The 21324-nt window shown below is 45.2% G+C and overlaps 1 protein-coding gene across 1 annotated transcript in view; it reads right to left on the bottom strand.

Annotated features, from left to right (window-relative positions):
* Positions 1–20679, bottom strand: part of LOC112551610 (WD repeat- and FYVE domain-containing protein 4-like) — a gene marked incomplete at its 3' end in the record, with an annotated part of 57215 nt that extends 36536 nt beyond the window's left edge. Inside the window, exons 1-3 of the mRNA XM_025213411.1 lie at positions 20524–20679; positions 20194–20371; positions 10734–11004 (exon numbers count right to left, since the gene is read on the bottom strand). Coding sequence (XP_025069196.1) covers positions 10734–11004; positions 20194–20219 — 297 coding nt within the window. The remainder of the gene's footprint in view (positions 1–10733; positions 11005–20193; positions 20372–20523) is intronic.
* Between the last annotated feature and the right edge of the window lie 645 nt (positions 20680–21324).

Raw genomic sequence — 21324 nt, forward strand, 5'->3', positions numbered from 1 at the left:
AGTCATTTGAGGTCTTCAGGAATTTAAAATTCACTATAAGGGTGTGTTAGCTGAATTTTGAAATTTGCTTTCCATAAGCAATCATGTTGAAAAAACAAGACAAGACTTAGGGGGGGATTTAATAACAGCCTTCAACTACCTGAAGTGATTACAAAGAGAATGGAGCAAAGATGCTGTCAGTGGCCACATTCACACTAGCGTGGACATGTGGTTCCCTGGGGACAACTAGCAGAGGCACACCTTGTGCCACCACTAGTTGTTCCTGGGGAACGCCTGTGCCAAGGACCCACTGGCACATGGCAGGTTACCCTGGGTGGAGTCGGGGAGTCTGGGACCAGCACTGGGCTGACCCCAATAGCCTTGCCCGGGTAGGGTTACCACATTTCCAGGTGCAATAAAGAGGACACCTGTCATGCAGTGTGGGGGGAGGGGAGGCAGTGACATGTTGGTGCCCTGCCCCTGCCCATTTTGTTGCCCCTCACTGCCAGGCCACACAGTCCCAGCCCTGCTGCTGTCCCTCACTCCCAACCCACTAACCCCAGCCATGGGCGACTGATGCCGCCTAAGTCGTGGGGGGGGCACATGCCCCCCCAGCGAGCAGTCAGCAACCAGGGGGGATCCCCCCCCACAGCCAATCTCGCTCACGGTGGGAGGGGTCCCCCCAGCCAATCCTGCCAACCAGGGGGGTCCCCCCCTTGGCCAATCTCACTGACCAGGGAGGCTCCGGGAGGGGTCAGGGGGTGTTCCGGCCCTGCCAGTGCCCCTCACTCCCAAACTACAGTACCCTGCGCACCCCGCCCCCCCTCCGTGCTGGTGCCCTGCAACCCCCTGGTGCTGCCAGTGCCCTGCATGCCCAACCCAGTACCCCCCACCCATACTTGTGGCCCCCCACTGCTTTCCCCTGCTGGAGGAATGGGCAATTCCCCTGTCCCCCTGCCCTGTCGCAGCCCCAGCCCCCGCCCTGACCAAATGTCCGGGATTTTGTTTTGTTCCAGTGCTGGGACCAGGGGGAAGGCGATCAGAGGCAGGAGGGAGCACCACATGGGTCTGCACGCACCTCTGTGGCTGCAAGCACATACGTGTGTGCTCCCTGGTGCCTTTGGTTGCTCTCCCCCTGCTCCCACCAGTGGAGAAAAGCAAAATCCTGGACATTCAGTTAGATTTAAAATACCCACCCAGATGGGGATCAGAGGGCTCAGGAAAACCTGTATGGTAACACTATACCTGGGGTCTTGGGGCATCTCCTGAGGCTGCAGCAGCGGCAATCCTGCTCCTCGGAGCCTGGCCAGCAGCTGGAGTGTGACTCCAGTCTGCCAGGCTCTGGTTTTGAGTGGCGCATACTGCCCCTATGTACACTGCTCTGCTTTTTTTGCATGGGGTTTTTTTACCCCTGGATATCCAAGGGGTCCAATATCCCACCCCGCACAGCTTCCTTGAAGCGCAGAGAACAGCTGAATATGTGGTAAGTGGCACTGCAGATGAGTCTGAGGTGCCACAGACTTCACAGCCATATTCGTCTGGTGGCAAATGACAAAACAAGGATCAATGGTCTCAAGTTGCTGCAAGGAAAGTTTATGTTAGATATTAAGAAAAACCTCTCTCACTGGGAGGGTAGTAAAGCACTGGAGCAGGATACCCAGAGAGTAGTGGAATCTCCATTCTTGAAAATTTTTACGACTTGGCTAGACAAAGCCTTGGCTGGGATGATCTAGTTGGGGATGACTCTGCTTTGAGCAGGGGGTTGGACTAAATGACCTCCTGAGGTCCCTTCCAAACCTAATTTTTTCATGATTCTAATAAAACTCAGTTTTACAGGTACAATGAAAAATACAATTGAAAGACTTCTAACATGGCCAAAGAGAATTTGTTGAACAAATGTAAAATACCTCTGCAATACTAGGTATGCCTCTGGGAAAATAGAAACCCTTACTCCCAGATGTGCTAAATTTTTTTTTTTGACAATGATAAATCATAAACAAACATGACTTCCTGCCTGTCTGCATAACTCTAAATTCTTAGATTTCTAGATCTGCAAAGGCTCTGCTACCTGCATTTTACAGTAGTGAACTGGACAGAAAATATCCTCAGTCCTGGAAAGTTTTCACTCCAAAATATATCCTAACCGGTGAAAGAAGTCTGCCAGTAAATACCTATTTAAGAAACAGCCATGAAGAACTGATAATGTTCCTACTGGCTAATCCAGTTTATTTTGGGTTAATTGGATGGCTAAAAACTGCTACACAGCATTATGCGAAACAGTTGAAATAGAGTCTGAAACCCTGAGGTTTAAAGCTTTCATATTTCATTGCAAACTTAGGGAGAAAAGCTCCCAACTTCACATGAAACCTGCAATTTGTTGTTCAAAAACAAGGTCAGTTTGGAATGAACATTTTCTCACCAAAAGTTAGCACATTTGGGGTGAAGCTGCCAGCATAAAAATGTGGGGAAATTAAATTTTCACCATAGCTGAAAATCTGCTTGAAATATCCCAGGAAAAACCTAGTGGTATTTCAAGGCACTTTCACTTTCCCATGTCTTTATTGGCTAACCTGGTATTTCCCTCTCTCAGAAGGCAGGGGAGTTAGTCACAGACCTAATGCTGGTTCATCATTGCCCTGGGCCTGCTTCCTCCCAACTGGGCTTGTGCAAAAAAAGCATGAGGCAAGCAATGCCCCAGTGCTTACCCTGGGGTGCAAAAAGCCTGTCTGCCGCTTGCAGGGCCAGTTCTACCAACCCAGTACTGCTCCCCTGCAGCTGAAGGCACTGGCATAGTACTGGGATAGACAGGTGGGTCAGGAAGCAGCAGGTCAATGGAGCAGGAAGAAGTTCAGGTGAATATGAACCCCACTGCTTCTAAACTACTGCACAAGCCAATGAAGGTCATTGCAACAGAGGTCAGGGCCTCCTTGGCCTGTCCCAGGGACTAAACCAGCCCTCTATAATCCTGAGTCAAAGGCAAGGCATGGTGACACCCAGGGATATAACAAAATCCTTCAGTGCCTGGGTGCAGGTGGTGGAAGGGCAGGGAAGATGCTGTATATGCTGACCACTAGGGGAGGAAGTGGGTTCAGGAGAGGGAGCTATAGCAGTTTTGGCTTGGCCAGCAACAGCTCTGTGGCCAGGCTCTGAGAACCGCCCCTGGTGTCCCTTTTGTTATTCTCCCTCCATTCCCCTCCCCACCCCCAAGTTACTGGGAGCAGAGCTGCTCCTGCTATGGCAAAGATTCCCCAGGAACGGCAGGGATCAAACACCATTCTGTTCATCCCCTGCCACTTAAATACATTGCTGGGTGATGTATTGCCCTGTCCACCTCCTATGGCTGGGCTGGGCAGGGCTGCACATGCTATGGCAAAGAGTCTTGGGGTCAGGCAGCAAATCCAGCACCCCCTCAATAGTCAGCACCTGGGATTGTTGCCCTACTTGCCCCCTTCTGCCACCCGCTCCCACCTAATTATGTACTTTAGAGACTAGCCTCTCATTCCTGAGTAGAAGTGTAGTGGAATCTACTGGCATAAAGGGTCTCCATCCTCAAGGGATAACGGTTACACGGGTAGTTTTGCAAGACTTAGTTTTAACCTGCTGGAAGAGAGCAGTTACTTTTTCCTTTTCTCTACTCAGCTGCAAAATGTACATATCAATGCATCTCCTCCCTTGTTTCTTCCTCTTCCAAAACAGAGAGTATGTCTTTCCCTCAACAAATGTGATTCCCTGATTTTCTCTGAGGCCAAGCCAGAATGGATAACTCCATCTGAGAACATTTCCTGACAAAGCTTAACTCAGGAGTGTTCATTAAGCAGGTTGGAGTAGGAAGGCAAGGTGCCTAACAGAAATACTCATAGAGAATGGACAATAGAAACTCAAGGCTATATTGTGCCAGAAATTCAAAGCTAGACTCAGCTATGGCAACCTGTCCTGGACAAGAGACTATATCTCACTACTGCACTACTGAACTCTCAGACAGCCTATGCAGGGTTATACACCCAAGGGTATGGAAATATCAAAAACTTAAGTGAAAAGATAATTGGGGGTTTTACTGTGCACCAGCTGCTCCATAGTGACTGCCTGTGTGCACAGTCTTACTCAGCAGTAAGTAAGCATAGCTCTTTCACTGGGTTAATCTACATGTGCAATTAATGTGACTGAATAAACTCTGGCACCGTTTGTACCAGGGTTTATTGTTCCTGGGCACTGTGTTTATACATGTGCCCAGGACTGCAGTACACTGAGTTGGGTCAGAGCAGCCCCAGCTAGCAGGGGGCCCAAGGGTCAGCCTGCCAGCCCAGGGTTGCTCCCCACCACGTTTCAGCATGCTGCAGAGGGGCTTGCTGGGGCACAAAGGTGCTCCAGTGCAGGGCTAGCTGGCAGGCAGCCCCCACGCTGAAGCACTCTCATGCCCCAACCAGCCCCGTCAGAATCTACACATGCATTGCAGCCTGCTAAATAACGCCATCATAGGACAGTACTTGTGTTGACAAGTTACTACCCTACAGTGGCATTTATTAGTTGACTGCAGCCTAATAGGGCTGCATGCATAGATGCTGAGACTTAACTGTGAAGCTAATTAGGCAACTCCACAGTAAGCATCTTGTGTAGATGCACCCACTAAAGTCTAAGATGCTCCAGTTTAGCTTTTATCTACCCCAAGGTAAGATTTTGCCCCAGGTAGTCATTGCAGGGCAACCTATACACAAGAAAGCCCAACCCTTTCTACCTCAATTTAATGTGACATAATAGGATGGCTACTGCTAGCTATGGCTATTGAAAACCACCTAAACCATAACAGTTTGAGCCAAACAGTTCAAGAGAATGTCCTCTCAAGGTCAGGGCTGAAGTCATGGTCCCCATGAAGTTAATAAGAGTTTTGCCAATTGACTCAGTAGGGCCAAGTTGTCCCTTTCAGGACTGTTAGGTAGGTTTCAATGTTGTAAATCTTAGCCAGGAAGAATGAGAGGGATTCTGCTGCGTCAGTTATATGGGCACTCCCATGGGGTAGGACTGATGTTCATGAATACAAGTAAGGCCTTCAACTCAGGAAAGATGTATGACTCAGGAGACTCCTATTTCTAGGCAAACAAAGCCAAAGGCAAAAGAGGAAATGTCAGCCAAATAAGACTTTCGCTTTTCATCTTGTAAAATATTAGCAGGGCCGTTGTTCTAAGTCAGTGGGACTCAACCTTACCTAACCACAGGCTGGATGGACACTGCATCTGGGGCAGGCATGATGGGTACCAATTAGCCCCATGAAAGGGGGTGGAGGGAAGCCTGGGCCCAGGCCAACTCCTCAGGGAAGGGGCCATGGCTTGGCCCTGTGGGGAAAGAGGAGGCATGGCCCAGTTCCAAACCAGCCCCTGGGCAGGGAGGGGAAGAAGGGGGCATGGTCCAACCCACGGGAGGGGAAGATGGCATGGCCTGGCCCCAACCTGGCCACACAGGGAACAGGGGAGAGGTGTGGGGGTGTAGAAGAGGGCATGGCCTGGCTCCAACCCAGTCCCATAGGGGGAGGGGGCATGGCCCAGCCCCAATTGAGACGCAGAGGAAGGGGGCATGGTTTGGCCCAACTGGGGGGAAAGGGGGCACAGCCCAGCTGTGACAGGCAGTGCAGGGCTTGGGGTTTGTGAATTTGGTGGAGCAGGAAAGGTGGCTGCATTAATGGCCACTGCTCCCCTGCCACCAAATTTCCCAACCCAGGAGAGCCCTGCAGCATGGGTGCCAAGGCTCTATGGGTCACATTTCATAGACATTAGGGCTGGAAGGGACCTCAGAAGATCATCAAGTCCAACCCCCTGCCCCAGGCTGGAGGTTGAGCACCCCTGTTCTAAGCAAATCTTAGTGGAAGGGAAGCAACAAACTGTTAAAGCTTGTTAAAAAGGTACTAAGTGTCATCTCATCATCTCAAAGTTATGCCACTTCAGGCAAGGATTAACTCAGAGCCAGGCTACCTAGCTCATGCTAAAGTAATGTCAGTCTGCTTCACAGAGATGAATGAGAAATCTACAGTCCAGGATGCATCATTCCCAGCACCCTCTCCTCCAACCCAGGGTGTCTTGACTCCTTGCCATGCCCTTACTTGCCAGCTCTCTACTAGCAAAGTCAGAGCTGTGCAGGCAAGAAACAGTTTTAACTCTTACCATGTGACTACATGCAGCACTTTCTAACTTTAACACTGCTTAATATTTCACAGATTTAGTATTGTCCAAGTGTAACTTCACCCTAAGTAATTGTTTCTCCAGAACAACACTGAGCCAGCTGGAGGAACATGGATATGGAATGTGTGCGTTCATAGACGTTAGAGGCCATTACTCTCACAATAGTTGGCAGAACACTAGAAAAGTGGTACATGATTGATCACATTGGTGATTGTTAAGAGAGCCAGGGGAGTAGTAGTAAAATTAAAAGACCAAAGATGGACCAACACAAACAATTGGCTCTTTTGCTAGTGGGGCCATATTATTTGCTGCTCATTAGTGTTCATACAGTTGACATGTTATTGGTGAAAATATGAGCTAAACCCTAAAAAATCATGCATTTCACCACCAATGCTTGTTCCCAAGAAGCTGGATCAGAAAAAAATATGATTTATTAGCCACCATGTGCCTAGAACTATCAAATGAACACTTACCAGACTTAATGGATACAAAGAACTGCAATGGGAAGAGAATCCTGTGTATTTCACATTCCCTTTTAGAACATCCTAGCCTACAGGAGAAACCATACGCATATTGCACAATGCTCCACTTTCCCCCGCAACTCCTTTACAGCTATTTGACCCCTGAAGGAAAGCTCTGATGCTTTCCATATGCAATGAACAAGCCAGCTCTATGATCTATCCCCTTGCACTCCTATTTAAAATTCTTGGCTTGCGTTGGCAAAGAGCAGCAATGTGAGATTTTGTCACTTAAGAACTGAAAAGTCATTGCTACAGCTAGTCAAAAGATCTCACCCAAAAAAAGTTGTTTTCAAACACATTTTATTTTTGCAGAGAATTTGATTGCTAGGCGATGTCTGAAATTTGCGTTAAAATTTTGAGGCCCCAATATGCGTCTTAGGACAAGATCTTCATATACTATGACTCCCAACCAGATGGAGTTAGAAAAATATACAAGGACTTTGTATATGTCCTGACTTCTATCCCTCCCCACTAGATTCTTATATGGGATCCATTGCCGCAGTATGACATCATTTGCCATCACCTTGGCTACTGATAATTGCCAGACACTGCCTTATAAAAGCACCATTCTGGGGTCCCATCAACAGAAGAAGTGGGCAGTGTGCATGGCCCTTTTCCAGGAACAGTGCTCATTGGGGATATCCTGAAAACTTGCTGAAAAATAGGAGTTGTGAGGAATCATAAGTTTAAGACAGGCAACATGATCTAAATAAGTAGATCTTTCAACCTTCTCAGGCTCAAGGCACCTTTCCATAACTCTTCTGAATGGCATCTCAGTTGAGAATCACTGGCCTAAATCAGCAAGTATTTGACCAGACATGTTCAGGACTTTATACTGGGTCCATTTTTGTCACAGAAATAGACATAATAAAAGGAGAGAGAAACTGAAAACTATTGGCAGGGCTAATACCACTTCAAAAAAAGCATCCCTAATGCCAAACCAAGGAGCAATCTAGCATCCCAGAGCACAGCCAGTTATTTCTATGCCTTGGGTAGGGAAGGGGGAATGGGTGTTGTACTAAGTGTAACCTGGGTAGTGTGCAGAAAGGTACCCACTTTCCAAATGAAGGGATGGTCAGCAGGTGCAGGTATGCTGTGGGAGGCATGGCTGCCTAGCTATATACAGCTCCCCTCTTCTTCCTCCAGAGCAGAGCCAGGACATTCAGATCGATCTCTCTCCCTCTTTTATTTATTTTTTTTAGATTTATTAATTCACCCAACACACTCCAATTTACTGTAAACCCATGCACAGGACTAGTTCCCAGTGGCCCTCAGGTTAAACTGCAGCCCTTCCCCTCCTTCAGTGCCCTTCAGGCCTGAGGAAGAGGGGCACTCATGGATAAAACAGGAGTTAGTTGATGAACCAGTAACAAAACAACTAGCAATGATGGGTCAATAGTTAAAATATTCGCATAAGGAGTTACATCACATACAACACATTTGCATAAAACATTTCATACGATAAATACCAATACTGGGCAGCCTATAACACTTTCCTAATACAATAATAAAGGTGCAGGGTTACCCCCAGGGATCCCAACAGCATAGAGGAGGAAAAAAAACCAAACAATGCAACAGTTGCTGGATGGTTGTAGCCGTGCTGGTCTAAGGACATAGGCAGCGGGGATGTGGGGCAGACAATTTTCCACTGCTTTATTTTTCAATAGGAAATTTTCCCATTTCTAAAAATTCATTGTTTCATAAAATCCATTAGTAACAATGAATGGATGCCAATAAAATATTACGCAAGCTTGGCAGTTTCAAAGATGTAATTAATGTTTTTCAGGTGATTATCTCTAGGAAGTGTGTGAGAGAGTACATACATGTTTTATTGATTTGTAAACAGGAGGGTAAATACACTCACATTATAATCCAAACCAAAAACCAAGTTATGAATTCACCTAATTGACTGTGCAGGTCAAACCAAAACCAAATGAACACTGCTAAGCTTGTTTCTATTTCTAAAATCTCTTGCTTCTGGAGAATCAGTTACTAGGATAATTAATAAAGAAAATGCAGTGTGATGATGAGTTGCTCTTGCCCATAGACTTATTGGTAAAACCATCCTTTAGCAAAAGAGAACATGATCCAAGTAATTCTAAAGCAGATTTCCTCAATCTGACTCTGAAATGGAACTAATAAGTAGTGCAAGTGATTCTACAGATAGTGACAGTGAAACTGGAGGTGCAGCAATGACCTCAGCGGACGAGAGTTAAACTCTGTTGAAGTAGATGAGTGGACAACAACAGCATATCATGCACAGTTCTTTGGGTGTGCTAAAATTAGTGTCCCAGTTTTCAGTACCTTCGTTTTTTTTCCCCCTTAAATTTAAACAAACAATGTAAGGGAAGTATATGCTATTGTGTATTGTCTTTACATTTTTACAAGTATTCAATATAAACATTGGAACCTGTGCACTGTCGCTGCGGCTCTGTCTATGGCAGGGCTGGGATGCAGCCACTTGCTGCTTCCTGTCCGACGAAGACTTCTTCTGGACGCTTCTGGGGCAACCACTCCACCCCGCTAGTCAGCTTCACCAGCTCTTCCTCAGCCCTCTTTGTCGTCCCTCATTGAAGCCACCCATGTGCTGGGCACGCTGGCTTTTTATCCCCTTAGAAGGCTCTGCCCCCAGATTGGGAGCGGACCAATAGGAAAGCCTGAAGGTTTAGTTCCCCCTCAGGTCCTCGTCTTCACTTTGCCCCTAGGTAGGGGCAAGGCAAGCCTCTCTCTTTCCATTTCCTGATTGGTGGGGAAGGGGAATGCTCCCACCAATTGCTCTGAGCCTTTCAGCTCCAGCCGGCAAGCCGGGCTTCTACTGGCAAACCTGCCATATCAGCATAGGAGAATGGGGAGTGGGGGAGCTAGGCAGAGTCTTAACTGCAGCCATATGGGCTCACCCAGGGCCTGCAGGTTCTCACCCTCACTCACCCTCTAGCATGTTAACCCTCTTGCATCTGCATGCAATCAGGGCTGTAAAAGACTTAATTTGGCAGTGAAAGGATTCACAAAGTAACAGCTGCCATAGGAGAAGGAGGTGGGGGAGAGAGGCTGCAAGGAGAATACTGCCTCCTCTCTGTGCTGCCCCCAAAAGGTCTATGGTAAGAGAACATGACTTACCACAGCCCTTCCTGGTCTGACCCTACATCCTTCTCCCGGAAACAGAGGAGTGTGGGACAGTCCCACATGCCATGCCTGCCTCTGTTTCTGGGAGGAGTGTGCAGGCTTGGACAAGGAAGAGCTGTGGCAAAAGCACGCACTCTGGCCACAACTGCTTCCCAATCTGCCACTGTAGGAAGCATACTGGCATTTAAACTTACCCTCAGCAGCCCCACATCGCAGCAGCCCAGTTGGGCACCAATGGTCTAGAGCTCAGGAAACCTGGGTACTATTCAGTTTTATCACTGACCTACTTGGTGGCTGTTAAAAAAAATAATTTCTTCTCCCTGTCCTTAAGATGCCTCATCTGTGGTGTGGCTAATGATGATACTGGAGCCCCTTTGTAAAGGATTTGAGGCACAGCTTATCTATGAAATGGGCTCTATGAGAGCTAAACATCATCACTGCTGTTCTTATCATCATCACGCTCCAAGAATTTGATCTGAATATCATCCACTCAGCATTTTTTATCCACTCTCCATTTGTCCATTAGGTTATGTACACTAAAGTGTTTACCCAATCCTAAAGTGTACCCAGCTATGATATCTTTCCCTGCTTAAATAGGATTATAGATAGTGTTACCCCTCTCAGACCAGATCTAATTTGAGACATATCTTCCTAAATACACAGACACAAACACACCAGAAGAATGTGTCCATCCCCTCACAGGACCGTATAATCACAGTCTCAGGAAATATCATCAGATGGATGGAAAGAGAACAGAAGGATCCCCTGGTTCCAGCAGAAGCCATGTTCCCTCCTCCATAAAGGAATTAAAAGACCCACCCACCACAGCATGCAGAGAGAATGCAAATACATGTTCTCAGAGTGCAACAATGATGACCGCACGATGTGCATGGCAACAAAGATTTAGCCCAGAATTAGTACAAAAAATAAGAAGAGAACAAACCTTTAGGAAGTGGGGAAGGAAGTCAAGCAGCCTCCTCTGCTGCTCTTCTGGGATGAGGAAAGGAGCTGCCTGCTCATACTCCAGAAAATGTTTGGCTAGCATCTCCCACAGGAGTACAGAGCACTGGTGCTCCCCTTCCTCATGGGACTCAGGCTGCACAGTGGCATCCACATCACTGCCATTGTCAGGGAATTGCTTTTGTTTTGTTCCGTCAAGTAAATCATCCTGCTGAGTCGGTAACTCTTCTCTTACATCCATGATATAGGCAGACCTGAAGTTAAAAAACAAGTATTACCTTCTTGCAGAATTTTCCACTAACATCTTATTGGCTGCTTTCCTTGACCGAAGAGAAGTTGGAGACTCATGGATTTCCTTTCAACTTACATGCAACTGTCTCTCTAGGACAAAGTACATTGTATGTGTCCAGGGCTGGATTCAGGGGGTGTACAATGGAGCTTTTACACCCCTCCGATTACTGCTTTACCCAAACTTTAAAACTGCCTAGAAGGGGCATTTCTTTTCAGACCACAGTGACAGAGTTAATTGATTTCAAGGGTTATTATCATTTCCCTGATTCCTGCTAATCTCTCTTTCTTCCACAGGTGTTAATGGCGCTCTTTATTTTTCAAGGGTCTTGATATTTCATTAATCAAGGTATCCTTTCTTCTGCAATTTTTCTGCCGTTTAGCTATTCCTGGTAATAACTCTCTTCTATTTCACAGCCCTGCAGGCTAGTTTTACTTCTAGCTAAACACCTTAACTTAGGTGTGGTAATATTAACTCAGGTGAACATTAACTCAGGCGTGCCTACTGTATTTTAACTTCCACAATTGAAGGACTTTTAAATTTTAACCTAAAAGTCTCACATTGGCAAATCACATTAATGAGCTCTCTCACATATGTAACATGCAAATACTATATAATTAGCATGGGCCTTCCATGCTCAACATGACAGAGTCATGAGCTAGGGCTTGTGAGACTCAGATAATCCTCATGACTTGTGAGACTCATAATCCTTGCTCAGCCGCTGCCTGCTGGGCAACCTTTGGCAAGTCACTGTGGTCCCCATGCCTCAGCTTGCTATGTAAAAAAGGGAAAATAATGCTCTGCAAAATCCCTTGAAAGCTACGACATACTCTATGAGAGCAGGGACTTACTACTAGAGAACTTGCATACCAAACCATATGTCCCTAGGTGTCACTGTCTGAGCTATGGTGGGCTCACTAGGATAGAAGCGCAGTATTTGCTGCAGGGACCCAGGTGAGGTAGACCTAGCTGGAACGGTCAGGGCCGGGACATGGTTAAGATGACTGTTCGGAATCCCATTTTCGCATCGAACTGGACAACAGGGACATGCCAGGCAGGCTATTTCTGCTTGCTGTAGGATCTAGTTTAGGGGTGGGCAATTATTTCAGCCCGAGAGCCACTTAATGAGTTTTGGTGAGCTGTTGAGAGCCACACACACAAAATTAATGGGGAAGATATTGTTTTAACAAATTATAGATTTGTTAAAGAAAACAAAACAAACATCTAAACATGCTAAAAATCAAACCTACTATAAAATATTTTAATTGATTGCAAAATATAATTTTTGCCCTGATTTATGCTTTTTTTAGTAGTTTATATAAAAGTGATTGCATAACAGCTCAGAATAAAGTCTTATTCTTGTATATTGAAAATTAGGTTAAAGAAAAACAAAGGAACACATTCAGTGGGAAGAAGGATCAGCTCATTTCCAACTTGGACTTTGGGCATTTGGGCAGCCTCCCCATGTGCTCCCTCAGCATGACCACAGGCTCCCAAGCTGCAGGTAGGCAGGGCACCATTGGCCCAGCCTGACCAGGGATGCCAGGGCCTGAGTGTCACTCACCCAGGGCCTGCTGCATGCAGCTGGATGAGAGGGCTAGGGTTGCTTCTGCCCAGTATCGCCCACAGTGCCGGCAGAGGCTGGAGCTGCCAGGACCCAAGTGTGGCTCCCCCAAGGCCGCACAGTGCTGGGCAGGCGAGTGAGCCCTCTTCCACCCAGTGCCCCCTGCGGTGCCAGCAAAGCCTGGAGCCAGAGCTGCCAGGGCACAAGCACAGCTTGTGCAGGGCCACCACCCGTCCCACCTGCCTGTGGGCAGGATAGAATTAATTGGTGGGACCTATCCCATGGCCCATATTTTGCCCACCCCTGGTCAAGCTGAAGCCCACTTGTGGCAGTTTACTGAAGGCTGGTCTATACTGAAGCCTGTAGCTCCTGTGCCTCCTGGTTCCTTAACCCTCATCTTGTCTCCTGGTTTTTGACTTTCATTCCCAACCTTTTGCTCCTTTCTCCTCCAGTCTTTCACCCTAATTACTGGACTGGACTAGTTAAATCCTTGTTTGTTTTCTGTGAACAACAGCACAGCTAGTGGGAGCACTGAATGGAGTAAAGGATTAAGAAGCTTTCAGTAACCTAAAATAAGACCCAGTGAACAACCATTTTCTGCTTCAGGCAGATGGAGGTCATAGCATCTCACCCTTGTCCCCCAAATCTAATCTTTGCCCCTATATCCAGCTTTCCTCCCACAGCCTTCTGAGGTCCTTCCTTCATCCCTGTACTCCAAACCTATATAATCATATTAATTGGACTGGTGAAATCAGGCTTTTCCAGTTGTACAGTTTCTACCAAAATCCTGCCTCTTGATGCTTAGAATGTTCCCCAAGTGTCTGGAATTGACAGGATATACCATATTTAGCCAAATCCAAGATGATTCTGAATTTAACAATAATTAGATTCTTCACATGGAAAAATTATATTTTTTTTTAATTTCCCTGTCTGGAACTTAATTTTTGCAGGGTCGCCTTAAAGTTGTCCCTTCCCCTCACCAGCACCACCTACCGCTACTGCAAGCAGGCAAGCAGCAGCAGCGAGGCAGGTGGTGGTGGGACAAGCAGCAGGGGAGTCAAGTGGCCTCACCTCTGCCCCTTGCCACCTGCCCCCACTTTCACTTGGTCCCCTGGTTACATACTACCCAGTGCTTGCATGTCCAATGCTGCCTCTAGCCCCAGCTTGATCACACAGCAGTGACAGCAGCTCTGGCTGGGGCTGGAGGCAGCATGGGCTCCATGCATCCTGCCCCCCAGCAAGAGCAGGGCCCTAGCAAGAGCCAGAGCTGCAAGGAGAAGGTAAAGAAGCAGTGCAGAGCAGAGGAAGGAGAACAAGCTATAGTGGGCAGGTGGTGGGGGTGGTAGTAGCTGTGGCTCCAACTCCGACTCTGAGATGCAGCCACCTTATACCTAAACCTAAGACAAGGTGCTCCCCCCCATGTTGAATGGGGGAAAAAAAAAACCTTTGTCTTATATTTTAGTAAATACAGTAGTTATCAAAAGTTAACATGCTGCAGACAGACACAAGTTCCATCCACTTTGGTGGGCTCAGCCAGTTTATTGACAATCACAAACCAGCAGGGCCAGCAGCAGAGGTGGCAGGGCAAGCAGCCTCAGGCCAAGGGGCCACTTGCCACAGGGGTGGCAAATGAGCCAAACAACTTCAGGGTGAGTGAGGCTTTGCTGGACCAGCCCTTCTGCTGCTGAGGGCCATGTCCACTGGAACCCAGGGGCCCCAAATTCTGCAGGAAGCCCTGTCCTACCCTAGCCAAACCCCGAACTTCTCTAGTCCTTAAAAGCAGGAGTGTCTAATGTACAGCCTAACACTATATTGCTTTGCACACAGCATATCTACAACCAGTGCTCTGTGCATATTTAAGGGATCTATTTTCCATACAAGCTTTTTACTTGCTATTCCTGGTTGCTGATGGATGCTAAAGGCAGTGCCGCCAACCCAAGTATTCAAAAATCATGGAGTCAGCCCCCCCCCGCTGAATTTAGTGACCAGTTTATAAATCATGAGATTAAAATATACATGGGGACTTTGGCCTGTGTACTGTTGTTCACACTTTGCCCATCTCAATCCTGCCTCTCAGTTTCACTTCCAGATTCTCACTAGTAGGCTAACGGTTCTCAGCCTTTGTAGGGGATGTAAAGCTGTTACATCTAGATCGGCCTAACTGGGTTATGTCAATCTAAATGCCCATCTGTGCTGGCATTCTGGGTGGTTTAAATTGCCCAAAAATGGCAGGCTTGTTCTAAGGTTGGTTCTCCTGAGAAGGCAAGCTAACTTAGATTGGGCACAGGTTAACCTGTACACATTCAGAGCACAGCCCTGGGGCTGGGGAAGCCCTCTCACTCTCCCCAGCCCTGAGGCTGTGCTCTTCCTACCCTTCCCCCCAACCTTCCCAGGCTAATTTTACTGGGAAAAGTTACTTACACCCCGCACGGCTGCCAGGAGCAGCAAATGTGTGTACATGCTACTCCCACTCTACATTCACATGGCTAAAAACAAGCTGCAGAACCAGACTGGGTACAGCAAATAGCCTAGACTCCATGCACCCCATGTTAGACTCAAGGCACCCCTCAGAAAATATGTCATCTCATTGCTTCCACTTTTTGACTGCAGAAAAATAGTAGAGCAATTCTGTTGCAAAGAACTCAGAAAGATCACCATGGATTCAAATATTTATTATATAATAGATTCCTATTTAAAATCTCTGGGTTCCTCTCATGAATCATGCAATTGTTTGCATAGCTAACTATTGTGCAGTACCTCACAGTGCCCTTAAAAGGCTGCCATAGCACCCCAGGGTGTTGCAGCATCTTGATTAAGAATACCTGTAGTAGGCAATGAAGAATGTAATTGTCCTCTCACAACTATTCATCAACCCACCTGGAATGCACTGATGGCCACAACACTATTCTTAGTGGGATGTGACTGGCACTATCCAAATCACTGACCACTGGAACAGGGAGGCCAAGGTTCACATAGACACAGAGAATAAAGTATCACATTAAGTCTATGCCTAAAAAAAAAAAATCAGGGTTGAGGCACAGTGGCCAAGCAGTGTGAACAAACTACTTCTGTGGAGAACTAGGAGACTTCACTCTAGAAGCGTTTGTAGACGACACTTTAAAGCAGGTTAAATGCCTTTTGCACCACTTTAATGGCATTGCTGTTTCCACATTCAGCAGCATATTGCATTTTAATTCCAGCCGCTGTAGCACCTTCAGCAGCATAATGCACCTTAAATGACTTTGGGACGCTGCAAAGTAAAACACCTCCGAGGAGTTAAGGGGGTTGTACACAACACGGTGGTTCAATTCTCCCTAAATTGAAGTGGTGGTTTTTAAAAAATACCGTTTCAATTTAGGGCAAAGTAAGCCCTTGTGTTGTGTACACCCATGTTAGGACTGTTGGTCTGGCATTTCTCACCAGCACCAAGATTTCTAAAAAACAGATAATTAATGAAGGCAACACAGTAACTCAGCAGAACACATGTTAGGACCACATTATACAAAATAAACAGGAAGGGCAGGTTCCTCATGACTCAGTGGGAAGGGTATTTGTCAGAATTTATATTTAGCCCTGGTAGGAGGATATTGCTTGATATCAGCCCACTGCTGAGCTGTCACAGATCTGTACATTGCACTGAGAGTGATCATGCTAGATGAAGAAAGTCAGTGGAGGCCTTCTACAGAGCCAGCTCTTCATTAAGGGAGGCCTCAGCTTTGGCAGGGATTCTGAAGGGCATCTCTTTATCACAAAATATATTAGATGCCTTGGTGTCAAATATTATCATGACTGCAGTGCACAGAGAGCACCAGATTTAGGTATTTTTCCATTTCTGGAGCCTCATCCAGCAAATGCTTATTAAAGCAAGTAAACCTAACTAATACTTACAGTCCAACGGGACCCAGCATGATCCCCTATCCGAGTAAGGATGGGTCAAGTCCAATAATGAAGATATGGCCTCACCCTTATCTAGAGTATTCCATCAGGAGGTCTTAAAGCACTTTTACAAAGGAGGTCAATATTGCTGTACCCATTTTATTGATGGGGAAACTAATGCCCAAGGAACTGAAATAACTTGCCCAAGGGCTCCCTGCAAACTGAACTGCTCTAATTATTTGATAATAGACAAGTTATTTGTCTTTTATTTTGCACTAATAATTTATATAGCTAACCTATTCTTCTAATGTGGGATAAAGTTGACTTGGGTTCTACTTGATGGAGTGAGACACTGCACTCCAGAGGGTGACATTGTGGCCATAATAAAATCAACAGCAAGAATCTAATCTGTGTTGAAGAACTGAAAAAAAACACAGTCTTAGAAAGATTAAGATTATGTTGTAGGTGAAAGGGAATGCGACTATCTCAGGAGTTGAATTTATGTAAGAAAACCTCCAATATATAAATCTAAGTGTAAACACCATTCCCTCATAATGGAGGCTACAATTTATTCTGCTGCTAATTCCAACAGCCCTGAGGAAGATGCACTGAACTGCAAACTAAGGCCTCTGAATTAATCTATTCCCAATCCAGATTGACCTGAGTATATTTCCTTACAGTGGTATCTACTATCTCCTAACAGTTCCTTCCAAACCCTTCAAGCTTACCATCTTCTTTGGAAGATAATTATTTGCCTGGACAGGTCAGTGCACTAGGAGGCCATGGACAGAGGATCTTTATATTTTGAATAACTGATACATTTTCAAAAGGACCAAAGTCCTTATATCCCACCATCAGTATTGATCTTGGTCATTAAAGTTTAGTCAAAGTCCGAGCACATTTATAGACTAACTAAATTAGAGAGAGAGAGAGAGAGGACAAGGTTTTGTAAACCCAGGTTTATTTCCTTAGAAGTGAACTTGGGTTCACAAAATCTTGTGCTCTCTCTATATCCCTTATTTGGTTAACCCAGAAATGTACCCTGCATTCTGACCACCTTAAGGCTAACATGGCTAGCTACCTCTCTCTACTTATTAAAATTCAACTACTAAGAACTGTTTACTGTTGACAAGTTTATAGACTATTTTTGTGTCTGATAATGACAGATCAGAAGTCTGAATAAAAGAAACCTTTTTTTAAAAGGACATGAAAGTAAAAAATATATATTAGGCCCATTGTTGTAATTTAGAAAGTGGCAGTAGGTAAGAAAGGGGAAGTGAAACTTACTGGTAAGATTTTCCCCATGTTCAAAATGAAATCTGTGAGACCACATTACAGGGACCCTTGCCCTTATCTGACTGATAAAAGAAAAGAGCATGGGAAACAATCAAATATCTGAAGCTAAAATCCTTTTGGCCTCTAGAACTGAATCACTAGGTGCATCTACATGTGCATTAATGTGCTTTTCCTAATGCACATTAAATTTAGTACCTCTAGTATAAGAGCATTTATACACACACTTTTCCACACTGTGATGCATCGGAGATCTGGCAAATCGGGGCAGACTCAATTAATTGAGTCTGCTCCGCACTACGCTGTGTTGCTTGCAGTTGTATAAGTTGCGAAATGTGCGTCAGTGTGGAGAAAATGGTGGCGATGCGCTTTTGAACTAAAACACCTTCAGTGTGTTTTAGTTCAAAAGTAGACTGCCACCATTTTCTGTACACTGATGCACATTTTGTCACGTATACAACTGCATATGTTGCAGCACTGGGCACTTTTCAAAGCACCCATGTTGTGGTGCATGCATGTGTAAAAATGCCCTAAGGTACTAAATAAAGGCACATTAGGCTGCCCTAATGCACAATAGAAAAAGTGCACCCTTTTCTTAGTGATGCTTAAATGCGTAGTAGCATATTTTACTGCACATTAGTGCATTTGAATGTTTTTTTACGCAATGCTTTAATGCACAGTAAAATAGGCTGCTGCACATTAAAGCACACATGTAGATGCACCCACTGTGATTGATTTTAATCAAGAATAAACTGGATCTACACAGACCAGTCCCACCAAGATGACCCATATTGGCCCCCTGTCTAACCATATTAGCTCCTTTTCTTCCTCTCAGTTATATATAGATTTCTGAATAGATAGCTGGGTAGAGATGCTCCTTATGGATAAACTACATCAGAGATGCATAAACTTTTGAGACCCCAGACTCACATAAGCTTTCTTGAGCCCAGAAGTTGATGAAGTATCTCTGACATAGCTAATCCATAGGATGCAATTCTCCCCTGCCATCTGTGTAGGCAGTTGTAGTGTTCCCTGATAAATATTATTTGCCCAAGTTCAACATATTCTATATAATGGACTTTCCCTTATTTCTTCATATAGTCAGCCTGGACTTTCCCCTAATGATCTCTGTTGCTCTTCCCTGTTTTTCCTCTAGCCTGCTCAGTTATTTACAGCATTCAAAGTAGGAATTATATGTTATGTGAAGAGTCTGCAGTAATGTAGATTTAACAGTTTGAGTTCAGTCATTCTAAAAGTAAGGAACTAGTTAAATTACAGTTAATATTGCTATGTGCGATTCCCTTCCTTCCCTTTGTCCTTTCTGTTTAAATCATAAACATTTTGGGACTAGAATGATGCTTACGTGTTCGCACAGTACACTAAAGGCTCTGTTTTGGTTGACATAGGTTCTATCTTGCACACTACAAGCAAGAGAAGGTGGCCTTTAAAAGACATTGCAGATTTAGAGAGAGTGGCATACTGTTCAAAGGACACATATCTTTTGCTAGGTTAAGGTGCTTGGTTCTTTAGCAACATCAAATTCAGATACTGAGCAGGAGTCACTCCAGTAAAGGCAGTGTTGCACGAATTCATAGCAGGATTAAATCTGCCACATTCCAGCAAATCATTGATTCATCTCAGATGCTTACCTGCGTTCCTGTTTACTTTTGTTTGAAAAGCCTTTCTGCAAACTACAAACCAGGCAGTTATTAAACAGGCACACCTCCTCCTCTCCCACACACACATTTTCAGGTAAATTTCATTTTCTTTCTCTTTTAATGAACTACAATAGCTTACAAATACCCACTTAGAAAAGAAAGTCTTCACTGATGTACTGCTGCTGGACTCAGAGTAGCAGAGGTGAATAACACTGAAAAATGGAAATTTTAAGGTCCGGTTCAATGATCAATGAAACGTTGTTTCCAGCACCAAGGAAAATATAGAATACCTCTAGCTACTCAGTAGCCGGATGACCATAAAAAATAAACTCAGAGAAATCATCAAGAAACACAGAGTAAGAGCCAGGCCATTACACACCTGATCACTTAAAAAAGAAGGCAGAGTAGGGCACCTCAGAGTCTAGCCTGTTCAGAAGCTTTTGTAGGCAACAGCCTACTTCATCAGGTGCTAGTATAAATGGACTTGAAGCATGTAAGAGGACAGAGCTATATCAAATCAAACAGCTATGAAACTTGCACCTTTGACTCCTCTTCTCCCCTTAAGCCAAAGAACATGATTAACTTGTGTGCCTCCCTTATTCACTTCTTTTCCCAACACCACAAGCATTTTCATTGAAGCATCTACCTTTTGAAAGCAACTTTATAAAAACAAATTGCTAAGTCAGGCCAGCAGAGGCCACGTTCTTTGGACAAGCAGCTAGCCAGTTGTTTCCAAAATAAATATAAAAGGCAGACAACATACCTGCACTCAGATTTACTGACTTCCATAGCTGGCAAAAACTATATCCAGTGAAACCGGCTTTTCTGCTTTTGTTTGTGATCCGGCTGTCCTACCAGGCATCTTAAAGCCTTCAACTGCTCCAACTCTGCTTTTTAAACTTTCCACTGTGAATCACTTGGTTAGCTGCTGCACTTATTTCCTGGGGAAAGCAGAAGTAGAGAAGCACAAATTAACCACAAGCTAATGGAGTCAACAGGCTACTGTAGTCAACAGGCGCCTGAAACAGCTCAGATCACATGGAGCAATTCAGCTAGGCATTGAGCTGCCTGAGAGCTGGGGTTCTCTCTGTACCAAAGGATCACCAGGGAGTTTCCCTCTCTCTCGTAAGGTTTTTTCCTTTAAGATTTGCTGCATGGTGAGTAAAATAAACAGGAGTTACAGTTCCAAAGCCATCTAGATGCCCTCTTCATGCACCAGTTATGTACCAAGTATGAGCAGCAATATGTCTGTAAGCAATGTGCCTCTGATCTGAGACTCTACCTGTAAAAGTGCAGGGATTGCTGAGATCACTGGGGGATGCCTAGTGCTCAATGGTGCTGTGAAGCAGAAAACATTATGGAAAACATGTGTGACAAGACATCCTAGTGAGCTGGACTTGAATAAAAAAGTGATACAAGCCTGAAAGATTTATTTTTCTCTTTAAGCTTTTTGGCCTTTTATATATTTACATTAAAAATTGAGATATTTCCCAACCTGGTTCTTCTGAAAGCTTTTATGAGAACTGGGAGGAATATGCTATCACAAATATAATGGAAGTGAAGTTTGACTAACTGAGAAAGGAAGGGTTACACTATCTGCATACAGGTGATCATAACCAATGGTAAGAGCCAAGTTTTGAAGGAAAGTTGCATGGCCAGGGGAGAAACCAGGACACAAAAGCCAAGAGCCAGAATCCATGGTCAAGAAGCTTGAAGCTCGTTCAAGATGCAGTCTGGCTGCAAGAGTCTGGCAGTCAGGAGCAGAATGTCTAGAAAGAAAAACAGCTAACATTTTGAGGCAAATCTATGGAACAGCTTGCAGACCACTCAGCAAATCAAAAATGCAGGCAGGGCAGTGGGCCCACCCAAGAGGTCCCACCATTCTTCAGAAGCT

This window comes from Alligator sinensis, unplaced genomic scaffold (assembly GCF_000455745.1).
Source record: "Alligator sinensis unplaced genomic scaffold, ASM45574v1 scaffold264_1, whole genome shotgun sequence".
Lineage (NCBI taxonomy): Eukaryota > Metazoa > Chordata > Crocodylia > Alligatoridae > Alligator > Alligator sinensis.